Here is a 17,042-nt window from a genome sequence, read left to right as displayed (position 1 = left end):
TGTTGATTAAACATTAATGATGACTACTCTACTATAGCACTTCTTTCTGTTCTTATTTCAAGGGCTGCTCAGTGTGCATGGCTTCAGGGAAAATACTCTGCAAAAAATGTGATGGCAGCACTAAGGTAAGTAGCAGCCCCCCTCCCCCCAGATTTAGATCTATAATGTGTAAAATGGACATGGATCAGCTCACATGCCACAATCTGGGCTCCATGTAGGCTTGTTTGGTGCTTGGGAACTGATGTTCATGGAAAACTCATTCCCTGAATATTTACCAGGCTCTGGACATTGGTTTCCCTGTTTGCGCACTGCACCCTCATATTTAACCCTCCAGTCCCCCCCCCCCATTGAAGCAGTGGGGAGCAAGACCTAAGGGTTAAATGACAGACAACCATTTAACCCTTAGGTTTGCCTGCCTGTCACTTTTGGGGGGGGACAAAAAAGGCTAAATGAAACCCCTTCCAAAGTGATCACTGACCCTTTTCTCCTGGCTGTGGTGAGTCATGGTTGGGAGAAAGGTATAAGGAAGTCTCTTCCAGAGCAATTCCCCTACTCCCAGTCATGGTAAGCTGCAAGAAACAGGGAACTAGACTTACCAGACTGGTTTGGTTTATGTGGGATCAGCTTGATTCAGTTTGGAGTTTGGTTTGAGGGCCATCATGAACCCCGAATTGCCTTTTTAAGGTTTGTGCCTAACTCTAATAATGTGAGCAGTCTTATATGGTTTCCCATTATATATTTTTTCTCTTGCACTGTAGCCCATTCCCACAATTGTTGCGATCCCAGGAAGTGCATCAGAAAGTCAGTAAAAATAATTCTTGACCTCAATGGTACCTCATTTTTGATGTGTAAACTCTCTCTTTACATATATAACTGGGAGCTCCAAGCAAATTCTAGTTAAAAAATTATAATGCTCTGATTTATATCTTTAATTCTACAGGTTAATGAGTCTTTAAGTAGGATATTCCACTTTTCCCCTTTGGTGGTATTAAAACATCCAGAAAAGTCTTGTGATGCCTATGACTACCTAAACATATCTCTGATCAGTGATGAGGGCTATTCCTCTTGGTCCTGTCTGCTAAGCAAGATGAATCTTTTGTTTTAATGCCTTAAATGTGGAACCCCTTCCCACTAATAATATGAAGCAAAACACACACATACCCTGCTCCCAGTAGCCAGTAGAAGGAAGAGACAGGAATAATAGCCGAAGACACCGTGTCAGCCTCCTGCACAACAGGTTCAGCCTCTCTCATACCTACCTTGCTCCTTCCCTACTTATCAGTGGGGAGAGAAGGTCCTGTTTTGAGCACTTCCATTGCTCAACTTACTTTCTCTCCCTTGGCAGGGAGAAGCATGTGCCCCCACATGTCATCCACTCTGCAAGGAATAACATTTTGGCACAAAATCTCATTTTCTGCTGTCCCTCTTTCCCTGTAGAAATGAGCAGTGTGTCTGGGTACAGTATCTCTTGGATGCATTTTTCCTTGTCTGGGTTTCCTAGGTGGGTACTTGGTCAATTTCATGGAAAGGCAGTGTAGAAGGATGAGAGAAAGAGGTGTAAAATCCATCTCCAGCACCATTCTAGATTTTATACTTTGGATTACCTTCAGGTTTTCCATCCAGACATAGGATGGTGACATCTGCCTGCTGGAGATGGAGCAGCAGCAGTTAACACTGCTGCAGGGGATCAATGCCATTTCCTGTTTTAGCAAGCAATTCATTGGCCAGGATCCAGAAGGCCACCTGAAAGGTCATCTGCAGCTGGTGCAGGAGTGGTCTTCATTCCAACTGTCCTTGTATTCGTAGTGGATATGCTTGCTTTCTTATAAGCTGGGCTTGATGAGTTCCCCAAACTTGCTGCGAAAGCAGGAAGCCTGGGAAGCATCTTGGGGCTACAGTGCAAGGCTACCATCTACAGGACCTTAATTGCAAAAAATGCCTTTTCTGAATGGTCTTCCTTCATTGAAAAGCCTTTCATTAAGGCAGTCGTTGAAGCTCTGCCTTCTGTTCCTCTGCATGTATTTTCTGAGATGGTAGCTTTCCTGGTTATCATTGCCTTCTCTTCCCTGTCAGGAAGAGAAAGGCCTTTGCGTTCATCATACAAATCAGCAACACATTTCAGAAAATAATCATACTCATTCTGGGGGAGGGGGGGGGGGTTGTCCAGTCCTTTGTAGCCTGATGAGCAATGGTGACATGAACTTGTCCATCTGACATCCTAAACATCCATTGGGAACACAGAGGAGTCCAAACAGTGCTGTTTCCTATGAACATGAGATCTGAGCTCTTGAGATTAGCAGTGTAGAGCTGTATCTTCCATTCTAGATGGTGCACTGCCAGCCAATATGACAGCCCTTACCTCCTAGGGGAGGCTGTTTCTTATGTGGCCATCATGCCACATAGGGTGCTGGTCTGCCTTCATGAGAGGTTAATGAAGAAGAAAAGTAGTAAGATAGAACCCTGCAGATTAATGTTTTCCATTTAAAATTAAATCCCAATAGGAACAGTGCCGCTGGTGTAAAGGAAGCGGAGTATTCATTAGTGATAAGTGCAAAGAGTGTTCTGGAACTGGATCATCTGATGCCAAGTAAGACAAAATACAAAGAAGCATCCATTGTGCAGTCATTTCTGTTTCTCAGGCATGTTTAAATGTTGTCTGAACTGGGCTGGGATCCCCTGAATGATCTGACTTCTTATGCTACAGTTTGTGCTTACCTCAAAGTCCTACCATCTGAGACCAACCCTGGTAGTTAAGTGACTTTTTCTCAAAATATTAATCTAGAAAATGCAAAACCATACAGAACAAGGAAGGACAAATCTATATGGAGATTCTCCCCCTGATTTGATATAATGTTGGAGAAATTGCTATAAAATTATATAAACTAAAGTAAGCTTTAATTCCTCTAAAAGCAGACTTTACACTAAATACTGACTAGTTTTTTATTAGGCTTCATGATGATAATTTGTCTCCATAGAAAATTGACTTGTTTTGCTATTCTTCACAGCTGCTCAGCTTGTTCCGGAAGGGGAAGAGTAAATTGTGAAGATTGCAGCGGACACGGACGTTTGATGACATACAACGCACTGGTAGTTACATGGCAAGTCACATAAGAAAAACATTCTGAGGGAAGAAAGGGGCCACTACTGAACATAACAAAACTGATGGTTTCATGGGCAGTCTTCATAGTGGGTACAGTGGTCTGGTTGTTATCTTCAGTATAACCACCCAAGGGACTTGGGGCTTTTGCAGCTAGGAAAGGAAGGCTAATTGGGATTGAGACCTGCTGCCAGTCAGGTTGCCAATGAAAGGCTAAATGGAAGTCTGACTGGGACTGGTTGCTTTATATCACATGGAAAACTGTATTACCGCTGATGGCTTTTCAGAATGTGTCTTAAGCTCAAACTGTACAAGATACTGAAAGATCTGTTCCTGGCTCTCCAGCATATGCATTATTGCAAAATAGCCAAGTTCTTCTGTCCCAGTTTGGATCAGTGCTGCAAGACCTTCCCCTGTATACTCTTTATGCACCCTCAACTGGCCGTTGCCAAGTTACTACTTGGCCCTGTAGGTCAAAAAAAAAGAGAACCTTCCAGAATTTTGCATGGTTTATACCTTAATCTATATATATTTTTTTACAATTTCTGATATTCAGTTCCACATAATTTGCAGTCATCCCTAGATATGGTATAATATTCCTCTTATGTGAGATCACCGTATCTATGGGGGCCTGAGAAGAATGAGGCAAAAGTTGGAACTGGATGTTGGAAAGGTTGCATATCAGAGATCTTGTGATCCAAAAAAAGTTAGAAGGCAAGACTCAATTTTTGACACTTTTTGATTTGCTACAGAAATAAGTGGTAATGGCATGCTTTTCTTACCTTCACAGGAAAAACCACATAACTGAATATGTGACACATCAAAACAATGACTTTCCCGATCATCTGTTCCAAGGAGTTACAGGACATAAATTGTTTATTGATGAACAGAACATGGTAATGAAACCTTGCAGATAAAAGCAAAATAACCGGAGAGACGGGAATAAAAAGGGGCTAACTTGCATACTGACACATATATTTTCTTCCAAATAAGCAAAGTACTTGAGGGTTTTTGAACATGGTCAACTGCCCTTTCCCCAGCTCTTTCTTTTCAGGAGAAAATTAGGGATTGATAAGGAGGGGTAGTGGGGAAGTTTGGTAGCATATATTAATTTACTCTCCCATTGACATTTCACAGATCCAATCTTTCCTTTGTAACAAAAAGTATAAAAACAAAGCCCATATGTTCAGGCAAAAATTCTGGGGGTTCCCACTTTAAATCTCTTTTTGTAAGTTTTTTGATTTCAGTTATTTCAGATTGGCTGAAATAGAATAATATATAAGAGTAGAAATTAAATCTAGAATCTCCAGCAGCAGTATATCCAGAAAAAGTTGTATATCATAGCATCATCACAGAACTTTGTCTTGATTTAGACCAGTGGTCCCCAACCTTTTTATCACCAGGGACCAGTCAACGCATGACAATTTTATTGAGGCCCGGGGGGGGGGAGTAGTCATTTGCTGAGGGACGTCGCCGCTGCCGCCTGAGCCCATGCTCCACTTGCTTTCCTGCCGACGCCACTGACTTCCCGCCACCCGCTGGGGGGTGCTGCCAGCAGCAGCTGTGCAGTGCCACGCTGAGGAGGAGCCCCAGCCATGGCAGCCGCCGGAGAGCACTAAAGGAGAGCCGGTGGCAGAGTGGTAGGGCAACCCCCGAGGCAGCAGCCAGGGAGGACAAGGAGGAGCCACGGCCCGGTACGGACTGATCTACGGACCGGTACCTGTCCCCGGACCGGGGGTTGGGGACCACTGATTTAGACCATCCTCTTCCATACTTTGTGGGCAACAGGCTAATATTAGATAGGCAGAACTACATATGCAGGACTGTGCAATGCAGATTTCTACTGAATGCTTGGGTCAATTCACCCAATGAATATTAATTGCTATATAAATGATGCCCTACAAACTTCAAATATTTTTAGAGAGCAGGGTCCATAATGATCCTAGAGTTCTATTTATGTACATGACATCAGCAGCTATAATAATTTTTGGACTATGCTGAAATTGCCAAATTGTCTGACAATTACGAAGATCCAGATCTCAGAAAGCATGTTAAACAATGGGGATTGTTTTGAAACTATATGGAAAAAAACTATCCAGATTTTGCGAACATCTGTAAAATTTAATGTAGTAGCAGCAGGTTTTAAGTAAAATGTCATGTCACAGATCTAGGCTTTATTATTTCATTTGTTAGGGTTAGGAGAGAAGTCTTGAATATATATTTGTCTTTATTTGTGTTTGAGTTTTAGGTTAGTGAATTGATGTAGTAGTAATGGGTATGGATAGATATCACAATAAAATATTTGAATTGCAATAAATAAATAAGTAAACCCTTCTAATATTGGGTATCCAGCAAAATGAAAAAAACAAATTTAAAATAAAACTAGCTCCAAAGCCCATTCATAAGAATGGGCTTTGAAAGGGTCCTCCCCACCAGCTTCTCGGTGGCTTTCCAGGCTGCTGGGAAGCACTGAGGGCGAGGAGATGTGTGTGGGGGGGAGTGTTTCCCGGGGGCCTTGCAAGCGTACTTTCCAGGCTGCCAGGAAGCGCTCCCTCTCTCCCACTCCGCGGCCAGATGGCTCCCCGGGGGCCTGACAAGCACACCCGGGGCCTCGCTTTCAAGGCCTTTGGGAAGCACTCCCCCCCTGCAGCCAGGCCCCTTACCTGGGTCCCTGCAAGTGGAGCAGCGGGGTCACAGACATGCCTGGCTCTAACAGGCAGGCACGTCAGTGAGGCAAGGGGTGAGGGCTTGGTGAGGGAGGGCGGGAGCTGTAAGGGCAGGGCCAATCAGGGTGCAGCTGGCTGCACCCGGATTAGCCCTATTCCAACTCGGACAGGGAGGGTGGGAACTGTAGGGGCAGGGCTGCACCCTGATTGGCCCTGGAGAGGCTGGACAGTTCATCCCCCAAGGCTGTTTCACAATTATTAAGAGGCACCAAATGGATAAGATGTTTATAAATTTCAATCATGTGACTTTTTAATACAATTTTCAAGTGCTTTGTGATGACCTTTTGTGACAATTGTTTTTCATGTTATATCAGTTAATTCAGAGGCACTTTGTATTCTCTGCACCCCATGATCCATTTTGTGTAAAACCATCAAATACTGCTGCTGGACAATCTCAATTATCACTGTTTTAAGTGTTATTTTAGTTGCTTTTACATACTCTCTGAACAAAATAAGTAACTAAAATGCTATTACATTGCTACTCCAGCCAAAAACCTCAAGAGGGTGTCCTTTCATTCTCTCTATCTCTGACCGTTTATGCACTGGAACTTCACTGCCCCAGCTCCCGTGCAGCAGCATAAATCGAGCAGATGTGGTGCACCGGGCCAAATGCTCCCCCGTGTGAGTGCAGGAAGAGGTAGGACAACCTGCCATGACTAAAACTCCAGCCTGCAGCCCGGCATGAAACCTCCAGTGCATAAACGGTCTCTCTGTGTTTATATGTGCATGTTTTCAAAGTGCAGTTCACCCTCAAGCACAGTGGCAGCCCAGCAGCTCCCCAGCACTTGCCTAATTTTGTGGTTGAATTCCCAGTGACTGTTCAGGCAAACCCACTAGATTTCTGTTCTGAAGGGTGTTTTTTTTTCCCTCATAGGTTTACCCAGTTACAAATTTCCCTGATAGCAGTATAAACAATGCCTCCAGGAATGCTGTTGGGAGTCATCACACTCAGTTTATTTCTAATTCACGGATACTGAGACAGGTGAGTTTAGCAGAGGTTACGTCTTAACAGTCAAAAGAGAAGTGATGACTCACAGTACTGAGTCCACAGAGATTTCTTTCCTTTTGCCCTGTGAGAAGAGAAAAGTTTGGCCATTGGGGGTATTTCTTTTTCCTCATGGAAGGTTGTGGTGAAATTTCTACCTTTTATGAGACTCATTAGTGGAACTCTGGACTGTTGACACTTTGCCTGTTTTTGGACTCACTCCATTATATACGTTATTTTTACTGCCTGATCAACTTTAAATGGAAATTGTTAGCGTTCATTGGAGCAAGAACAGCAGCAGTCTAATGCAAGTAAGACTATTTTGGAGGAATCCTACTGATTTGGTCAGGGTGCTGATGGAAACCCCAAATGCAGATCCTAGAGGCAAAAAGTGGACACAAAGTGGTGCAAGAGTGCTGTGGAGGAAGGAAAGAGTGCAACAGGACAGCCCAGCAAAATGAGGCAGCTGCCATAGAAGTATTTAACAAGCTGAAGGATAGTTCCTTTGGTTTGTTACTTGCTTAGATCGACTGGTCTTCATTTGCATAGAATGAAAGCAACCAAAGCCATGTCAATCTGAAAAGCGACTGAGTGTGGAGCCCCTCCCCTTCCAAAATGGCCAATGATGGGCCTGGAGGTCCACCCCATGGCCAGGCTGGCAGCCAGAGTGGAATGGGTCCAGGACTGAAGCTCCGTCTAGGGATGCTAGAGGTTGGTCCGCAGCGGCCCTTTCCAACACCTTCCCCAGGAACACTAAGTGCTGCGGTAGTTGGCAGGGTCCCGCAGATCCAACAATGGTTCCTTCAGCTGGGGGTAGGATTACTGCCTCTTTCAGTGCCTCCAGAAGGTCTTCCATTGCAAGGGAGGGGTTAATTAGCCAGAGGGGACCTCCTGTTCTCTCATTACTGGTTTTAAGGAGCCATGAGGGGCAAAGATCTAATGGGCATGTAGCTGGCCTCATTGTTGCTAGCACCCTATCCTCTTATGGAAGGTTTCTTCACTAGCCTTGTTGGATTTCTCTGCTGTGATCTCAGTATTATGGGAGAGCTTTGAGCCAGTTGTAGGAATGGACTTAGAGAAACTAGGATAAGCATAAGACAGCCAAATAACAATGGCTACTGGACACTAGGAAAGTTAGGATGGGTTGGTGTTCTTCTAACAATTCTGGCAAACCATGGTACTTGACAAATGTGTCCCCAGTTCCAAGTAATAACTCACAGTTGAGATCTTAAAAATATATTTTTTGTATTTTTTACAGAGGCAAACAATTGAGCATATACCTCTTACCAGAGTGGAATACAGATGGCATGGGAAGCCCTTCTCTTTTTATGTTTATGGAAATGAACGCCAAGTGCATACCAAAGATTATCCCCAAAAGACTTGCTGCACCATCATATAATTTGTGGATCATTCCAACCACTGTAGTAGGAGGAGTGCCATTTAGTGCTTTATTCCATCCCCCCTCCCACTAATGGAAGGTCCTTTATTTCTGTTTTTTTATCTCTGTTGTAAGACTTGCAAAAAATGGTTTCTTTTAAAAAGGAGACATCCAGGACAGATCATGTAATAGAAGTGACGGAGTAGGGGTTGAACTTTTCACTTTTGTTATGCTATGAAATGCTAAGATTCCTAAAGTGCCCATTCAGTGCTTAAACACTGTATGTGACAATGCAAAATTCTGTAATATTTTATCTCTGTAACTTAGCTTCTGGAACTATGTCTTAATCAGAAGGCCTTGTGCAGATGTATTTGACCATGTCTTGAAATGCTGCCAAATAGTGCCAATGTTGATGTACCAAGCTGGCTTATTTCCAAGGCCACTAGGATTGTTGATACTAAACCATTGGAGTTGGGCGGAGGGATGGGAGGAACGGATATCGCCTTTTAGGAACCCTGCGTTATTTTAGATCATGATGGAGACCTTAATACTATCTCTAAACTGGATTGACAACTAAAATTTTTTTCCTGGAATCTTGGAGGTTGCAAGAACAAGCTCTATGACTCAGATTTTTTAAACCTTTTTACAGGGCCATGATATCCTATGCCTCCAAGAAACTTGGTCCCAATAATCTGATTTCCCCACCCTCCAAGGTTATTGAGCCTTTTCAGTTCCAGCAGTTAGGATCAACCCAAAGGGCTGGGTTAGTGGATGTTTAGCAATATTAGTAAATGTTGACTTAAAAGTTGATGGGCAAGTTTTAGTAAACTGTTGTTCCAACCAATTTTAATTAAGGGTCTTTATTCTGGAAATCTAGTGTGTATCAATGTATACATACCACCCAAGAGTTCCTTAGATCAGGATAAGGAGAATCCCTGGGGCTCCTTGGCAACTATAATGGAATTTTTGATTTACCACTATACAAAAGCCCAGTTTATTATTTGTGGTGATTTTAATGATCGGATAGGGTCTGGTTTAAGAGATGTAAGACCAGGCACCAATGCCCAATTTGCTCTCCATGCTACCATTCTGGACCGTTTATCAAAGGGTGTAATTGTTAATAAGTTTGGCTTGAGATTTTTGGAATTTCTTTCTCTATTTGATTTACATGTTTTGCATGGTACCAATAATGACACAACCTTTACTTGACAGGTACCTTTACTTATCTGTCAACTTGTCGGGCAAGTACAATTGACTATATTGCTATATCACCTGGTTTATTGAGTTTAGTATCTTATTTTGAGGTTGGTAATTGCCCCTGGAGTGACCATTGTCCGCTGAGACTATTGTTGTATACAAGTGATAATATCCTACTGAAACCAGTACAAGGTTTCACAAAAGATACCATTCCAGGTTTCAGAAGAGCTAAATGGTCTAAACCAGTGGTCCCCAACCTTTTTATCACCGGGGACCACTCAACACTTGACAATTTTACTGAGGCCCAGAGGGGGGGGGTAGTTTACTCCTCTACTCTCAACTACTGCCCTAACACTCTCTGATCGCTATGGTAATGTTTAAACATCCCTTCAAAATAAGACAGACCTGCCACAACAATGAACATAAGGAACATTTTATTTTCATGGAAATTTTAACTCATGACAATGACAAATCAATGGGAACCCTGAGCTTGTTTCTCTGCAATGAGATAGTCCCATCTGGGAGTGATGGGAGACAATGACACCCGAAGTGTGTTGTAAAGGGCCGGGGCGGGGGGGGGGGAGAAGGCGTCCTTTGCGGCCCACCTCCAATTAGTTGATGGACCACATGTGGTCCGCAGCCCACAGGCTGGGGATCGCTAGTCTAAACAAATTACTTCAAACCTTTAAAAGTTTAGAATGGGAGTCCCTGCGATTAACTCTTTTACATTCTAGTAATGATGCTATTAAATGCTATGAGACTATAGTCAATCGCCTCAAAACACTGTTAATAAACAATAGACCAGTAAAAGCTATACCTTACACAAGCAATAGATGGTTTGATCAAGAATGCAAAGCATTCAAAAAAGCCTTGAGCTCTTGTATGTGACAGGTCAGACATGGTAACTCTGGTGTTTTAATGCCCCATCTTCTCCAACTCAGATCTCAGTATAAAAGCCTACTTAAACAAAAGAAAATGGATCATGCTAGACAGTTATGGAATGAGTTGGAATTGGCAGTCTATGAAAAGAATGATCCTTGATTCTGGGAATGGGTCTCAAATGGTTTAAGTAGTTCATTGTGTCAGTTTGAAGCACAAATCCCAGGGAAAGTTTGGTTTGAGTATTTTAGCAAGGTTTTTGGAGTTAATTCATCTACATGTCACAATGTAGAAATTTGGGGGTTAATTTCCTCACTGACCTCTGGAAAAGCACCCAGGGAAGATCTGATTCCCCCAGACTTGTTTAAAGCCTTTTCACAATGGTGGACACCTATGCTAGCCGAAGTTTTTACACAAATAAATGAATCAGGTCTAATGCCATCTAGATGGAAGTTGAGAATTATTGTCCCTATTTTTAAGAAAGGTGACAGAACGGATCCACAAAATTATAGACCAATAAGCCTGTTGGATAGTAAATTTTTGCTTTATAAACCGGAAGACTGGGTGAATGAAAATCAGGTTATACATCCCCAACAAGCAGGTTTTAGAAAAGGTCTTAGTATAGTTAATCACTTCCAAACCGTATATCAACTAGCCTTTTCTGGTATAAATGGCCCAACAAAATCATTATATGTAGCATTCGTTGACCTGGCGGCAGCTTTTGACTCCACTGACAGAGACCGCTTATGGTCAAAATTAGCAGGAACAAACATTGACAGACGGTTACTCTCTTTATTACACAAGTTACATACAGATATACATACCCAAATCAGGGTAGGAACATCAGGATCTTTAACTAACAGAATTCCAACAAATAAAGGAGTCAAACAGGGTTGTTTATTGGCTCCCCTCCTATTCAATCTGTATATAAACAACATAGTTGGGAGGCTTTCCGGTCCCCATTTTTTTTCCACCATCTCTTGGCCAACAAAAAATCTCCATTTTGTGGTATGCTGATGACATGGCCCTAATTTCTTTTACTAATATAGGACTAAGAAGGCTGCTGCAAGAACTAGGTGCATACTGCAAGGAGGAGTCACTCAACATTAATTATAAGAATACAAAAATAATTGTATTTAGAAAAAGACCAAAAAAATCACCCTGGAGTATACACAGGCATCCTATCATACAATGTAGCTCTTTCAAATATCTTGGAGTCACATTTAAAGAGACCCTGAATTGGAATGCACACCTAGAAATCATCAAGTCCTCTGCACTGAGGTTAGTTGGGTCTATTCTGAGATTCTACTACACAAAAGGAAGACATAGACCCAGCCCTGAAACTATTTACTAGCAAGGTCATCCCTCACCTCTTGTACGCTGCTGAAATCTGGGGTTGGAAGGAAGATAGTATCACCAGCCTAGAAACTATTCAAAATCTTTTTCTCAGGTGTATCTTAGTCCTTCCAAAGGGGACATCAGCAGCTCTTATGAGAGCAGAAACTGGTCTGCCCTGAATTAGGGCTCGCATATATTTGGCCATTGTAAAAGTATGGAAGTATGGAACATCAAGTTCAAATTCACTTAGTGAACAATCTTGATGGCCAAAGATCCTTCTCGCTCCAGATTTTTAAACAACATTTTGTCACATTATTCCATCCCAGACGACCTGTTAAACTCCTCAGGAGATAATAACCAACTTAGAGACTGGGTATTTATCTCAGATGCCTTGATTGATAGATCATTAATCCTGCAATCTAAAAGTCCACCCTGGTACAAACTATTCAAAACAAATCACTTGAGATCTTCCTATTTAGTCTATCTTTCAACTCATAGTCTCAGAGTAGCTTTTACCTCCATGCGATTTCAGACAATACCAACAGCTCTACTGAGTGGGCGATACCATAAAACACCAAAAGATCAATGCTTCTGTATTTGTGGAGCTTTAGTTCTGGAGGATCTCCCACATTACATTACATTCTCACTTGTTCATTGTATATAGATCCTAGGGCCAAATTTCTTGCTGGCCTACTAGATGGGCTAAATGATAAATCCGACCAGGAAAAACTTGTGTTTTTGTTAGCAGATACTAATTCATTTGTTTCTAACAAAATGTCATTATTTGCCCTTGCAGCAAAGAAAATAAGGGCCAAAGTGGTCCTGAAAAGAGCAAATACTTAGAATAACTATAGCATAGGTGGATATATATAATTTGGAAATGTTTTTATGCTGTTAAGTAATTATTATTTGAGATTTGGATGTTTAGATTGTTGGTTGAAGTCCTGATTGCTCTCTGATTTAATACTAGTGAAAGATATAGATAAACTGCAAATAATGAAATTAGATTGCCTAACAGTTGCAGATCTGATAGCCTAGTTTAAACAAAAAAATAGAGATACGGCAGCAGGAAAAGAGAAACTTACCAAGACAGACAGTGATGAAGTAAAAGATTCTGTACAAGCATAACTTAAGTTGATTTTGGAGAATCTAGGCAAGTCAACCAGGGCCAATCCAAATTGCACTCTGTCAACCAGGTCCAATCAGCTCAGATTATACTCTGCCAATGAGGGCCAATCAGCTCAAACTGCACTCTGCCAATGAGGACCAATCAGCTCAAATCGCATGCAGATGACTCACTCTCTACCTGATCCCCCCAAATATCCCTCGATTAGGAGATAGCCTTCAGCCGGGAATGGCCTGCCCTGGTAGTTTAGCTCTAATCTGATAAGGGAGGAATGGTTTTGGGGTAGTCTGAGGACCGGAGGAAGGGGCTCATCAGCAGGGCTGGCCCAGCAGGTGCTATCACGAAGCTGCAAAGTTTCTGCCCCGGGATTCCTTCCTGGGAGTTGAGGTATGGGGAGGGGAAGAATGCCTGTGATGCCAGCAGGCGCAGCAAGCAGATATGGTGGACCGGCATTGTCTGGGGGCCATGTGCAGCCTTGGCTCTGAGCTGAAGGAAACTTTGTGGCACTCGAGATCCGGCTGCGTGGAGATCAATGGCAAGGAAAATGGGGAGACTGTAAATGGGGCACAAAAGCACCATGAGGCCATGGGGACTGTTTCCCAGTAGCACCTTCCCAGTAAAAAAAGAGTTTGGTTTTATACTCCGCTTTTCCATGCCCCAAAGAGTCTGAGTGGCTTGAGAAAATTGGAGAGTTGGCCAGAATGGGCAGGTCCCCAAATCCAAATAATTAATTAAAATGTTAAATAAGACTGGCCCCAGATCATAAGCCTCCAAGATAAAGAAGAAACATCGATGAGCACTCTTTGGGTTCTATCAGCCAGCCATTTACAAATCCATTTGATTGTGACCTTTTTCACCCCAATTTTTACTAACTTTCTCACAAAAATATCATAGGGGTTTTATCAAAGGCGTATACTCACCACACCTCCTGCATCTACTAGTCACTCTATAAAAAAGGAAATCAGATTAGTCTGGCAGGACTTCTTTCTGAGAAAACCCTGACTTATCCTTGAGAGAATCTCTGAAGTAGAAACTGAGGGGCAGGAGGCATTTCTGTAGGGACGGCAGAACCAGTGGAATGTATTAGGGTCCAGAAACAGAACCCTGTGCCCAGCAGCAGAACACAGTGCTCCATTGTAACAAATGCCAGCTCAATAAGGCTGCAGCACAGAATCACAATTTAGATTCTCTGTCGTGAACTTAGTTTTAGAAGAAGAAGAGTTGATTCTTATATGCCACTTTTCCCTACCCGAAGGAGGCTCAAAGTGGCTTACAGTTGCCTTCCCACAACAGACACCCTGTGGGGTGGGTGAGGCTGAGAGAGCCCTGATATCACTGCCCAGTCAGAACAGTTTTATCAGTGCCGTGGCGAGCCCAAGGTCACCCAGCTGGTTGCATGTGGGGGAGCATGCCAGATTAGAAGTCCGCACTCCTAACCACTACACCAAACTGGCTCCATTTACCACTCTGATTGGAATTTGCATTTTAAACCATATTCAAGGCAAAGTCTACCTTTTACCTATGTGCCAATTGGCAGCCAAAGACATGATAGCAGGGATGCTTGGCTAAAATCCCGTGATCATTTGAGAGGCAGGGAGACTTCTTGGAAGTCTCTGGTAAGACAGTAGAGATTTGAAATTTCTAGTGTCATGGTGATATTACTTCATACTGCAAAACAGGAAGCAATATCATGACTTGCTAGGAATTAAATAGGGTGAAACCATCATCATCACCAACAGCAACAAATGATTTATATCCTGTCCTTCACTTATAGGTAGATTAACACCAATTTAAAACCATAAGATATAATCAATAAAACTAGGATTAATCCTGTAATCATGGTTCAACCCAATAGTCAGGACAGTTCTGGATGAATGGTGAAAAGGGGAGGGCACATGCAGAGGGAAGACCATAGTTGTTTACTTACCATAGAGATTGTTATTATGGTAAAATGCTATATAGAATTTCATCTGCTAAGTGATGAATTCTCTGAAAGGAGGCAGCCAAGGTGATAAAAATAGCACCTTTATTGAGGTTTCAAAAGTAACACATCTTTTGAACAACTCCAGCTGCCAGCATTTCACCCTCAGCAATTCATTTTAATGCATCATGTGTTGTTTCTGAAGTCAGAGATTTCAGGGTTTATCTGGTTGCTGAGAAACCCAGTTATGGATTAGATGACCTTTGTGTTATGATGACACACATCAGGGCTGTGTTTGAAATTCCAAAATTACCCCAGTCAATCAGTCCAAAGGAGAGGGGCAGACCTCTTCACATCCTGCTAACCATCATTCTGTGTTAACATTCTCTGTGTTCTGGAAGATTCCTTTTGCCTTGGAAGTTGTTTTACCTACTGGAAGATGGATTATTAAAACCCTTCAGCAAGCACATGAGTTGGCAGATCAATTAGTGCAGGGGTCTTTAAGTCAGGGGCTTCTCAACAACCTGGCCCATGTGCATCATATGGACCGTTTATGCACTGGGAACTTAACTGTCCCAGCTCCCGTGCAGGAGCACAAATCAGGGGTGGATGAGGTGCACCAGGGCAAATGCTCCCCCATATTGGTGCAGGAAGAGGTGGGGCAACCTACCACATCTAAAACCAACCTGCAGCCTGCCATGAAACCTCCAGTGCGTAAACAGTCATGGAGAAGCTTAAATTACTTTTGGTCAATGTGAACAGTTTAAATGCCCCAGTTTTTTTATTCAACTTAAGAGATTCTGCCCAAATAAAATTTGTTTACAAGAAACACATATTTAGAGGTCTTATTCCAATATTCTTCAATTTGAGAAGCTTGGTAAAGTTTTTAGTGCTTCTGCTAAAAAAAAAAAGAAGAAAAAAGCAAAGCCATAGCCATTTATATTGTGAATCCAAATATTAGTGCTGCAACTTTGCTTCAAGATCAAATGGGATGTTATATAATGCTACTGCTTAATTACCAGATGGCAAAAAGGTGATTTTTGGCTAATATATATGAACGTAATAATGATTCCCCCCCCCCCAAAAAAAAGCACCTTGGAATATTTGATACAGAGTTTCTTATGGTGGGAGACCTTTAATGCGGTTCCAGATCTGAGGTTGGATAAGTCTGTCAAAAAAGAGGGCACCAGGCTCCTTAAGAAGGTCCTATCATGTTTTGATCAACTCTCTCTAATTGGTGTTTGGAGATTCAAAAACCCACAAAAATATCAATTTACTTTTTATTCTTCAAGACATCAATCCTACTGGAGGATTGATCAGTGTTGGTTGTCAAAATCTCTGCTTCTGTCAGTCTGGGACATTCATATTTTACCCAATACTTTTGCAGATCATAGCCCTTTGGAATTAACATTCAATTATAGGTTTGGGATCAGGTGCTGGAAAATGCCTCCCTATTTGTTTGAAGATAAACCTAAGAGTACAAGAATGTGAGACAGAGTTACATGAGTTCTTTTGAATTAATCAAACACCTGGTATAAAACTGTCTACTATTTGGGATGCCAGTAAAGCCTTCATGAGGGGGTCTTAATCCAGCAAAAATAATAAGATTCAAAAGAGAAAATCTCAAGATCTGAAACTTATTCATGAACAGCTCTGACAACTGGAGGAATTACACCAAAAGAAGCAGTCTAGACAATTATGAAAAAAATACTGGCTCTCAGACTAAGGAGAGATTGCATCAAAACCAAAGAGATGAGAAGGCTGGACTTTCTAAAATAAAAGAACTTTTAAAAGGTGGATAAACCCTGGAGAAAGTTGGTGTACAGGTTACAAAAACAATATCAAAAGCACTCAAGATCCAAAATAAATTATGATGGGAAAGACTATTTCTCTGAAAAGGACATCCAAGATAAATTGGGAGCTTTTTTTCAAAACCTTTATCATTCTGAAAGAACTGGTTCTAATTTTGAAAAAGAATTGTGAGCAAGGCAGTTGTGTCTGAGAGATATCCAGTGCTACTGAGTCACATTTGTATTTCTTTAAAATTATAAAGGATCTCTTCTCTTTGCACTTGAAAGGGCTCTTTGGAAGTGATCAGCTGGGTTTAGAAGGGAAAATCTTATGGTCAACCCCCCTAAATTCCTAAAAGATTCTTTGAGGAAGAATTGGGATAGGGGGGTGTACAGTGTCAAGAACATACACACACACGACTTCCAATTTCTCTCTTGAAGTATCCAATATAACACAGGAATGGATTCCTTCCCTTTTGGGTATTTCTGTTAGGCCCCATGTCATTATAATTCACAAAAATCAGAACTAGATCAAAATAGAAAGTAAACCTTTTGTATTTTTCCAGTCACCCAGTCGATTTTACAAGGGGGGGGGGCAACAATAA

The 17,042-nt window shown here is 42.0% G+C and overlaps 1 protein-coding gene across 2 annotated transcripts in view; it reads left to right on the top strand.

Moving 5' to 3' along the window:
* Positions 1-17,042, top strand: part of LOC143831804 (protein SSUH2 homolog) — a 35,483-nt gene extending 18,441 nt beyond the window's left edge. For both annotated transcript variants that reach the window (XM_077325261.1, XM_077325262.1), the window contains exons 7-12: positions 63-125; positions 2,502-2,587; positions 3,006-3,098; positions 3,888-3,993; positions 6,698-6,805; positions 8,067-17,042. In XM_077325261.1, coding sequence (XP_077181376.1) covers positions 63-125; positions 2,502-2,587; positions 3,006-3,098; positions 3,888-3,993; positions 6,698-6,805; positions 8,067-8,207 — 597 coding nt within the window. In that variant the 3' untranslated portion in view covers positions 8,208-17,042. The remainder of the gene's footprint in view (positions 1-62; positions 126-2,501; positions 2,588-3,005; positions 3,099-3,887; positions 3,994-6,697; positions 6,806-8,066) is intronic.

The sequence above is a fragment of the Paroedura picta genome, chromosome 3 (genome assembly GCF_049243985.1).
Source record: "Paroedura picta isolate Pp20150507F chromosome 3, Ppicta_v3.0, whole genome shotgun sequence".
In the NCBI taxonomy this organism is placed as follows: Eukaryota; Metazoa; Chordata; class Lepidosauria; order Squamata; family Gekkonidae; genus Paroedura; species Paroedura picta.
The sequence above is the reverse complement of the archived record's forward strand: the minus strand, read 5'-3'. Positions and strand labels throughout refer to the sequence as shown.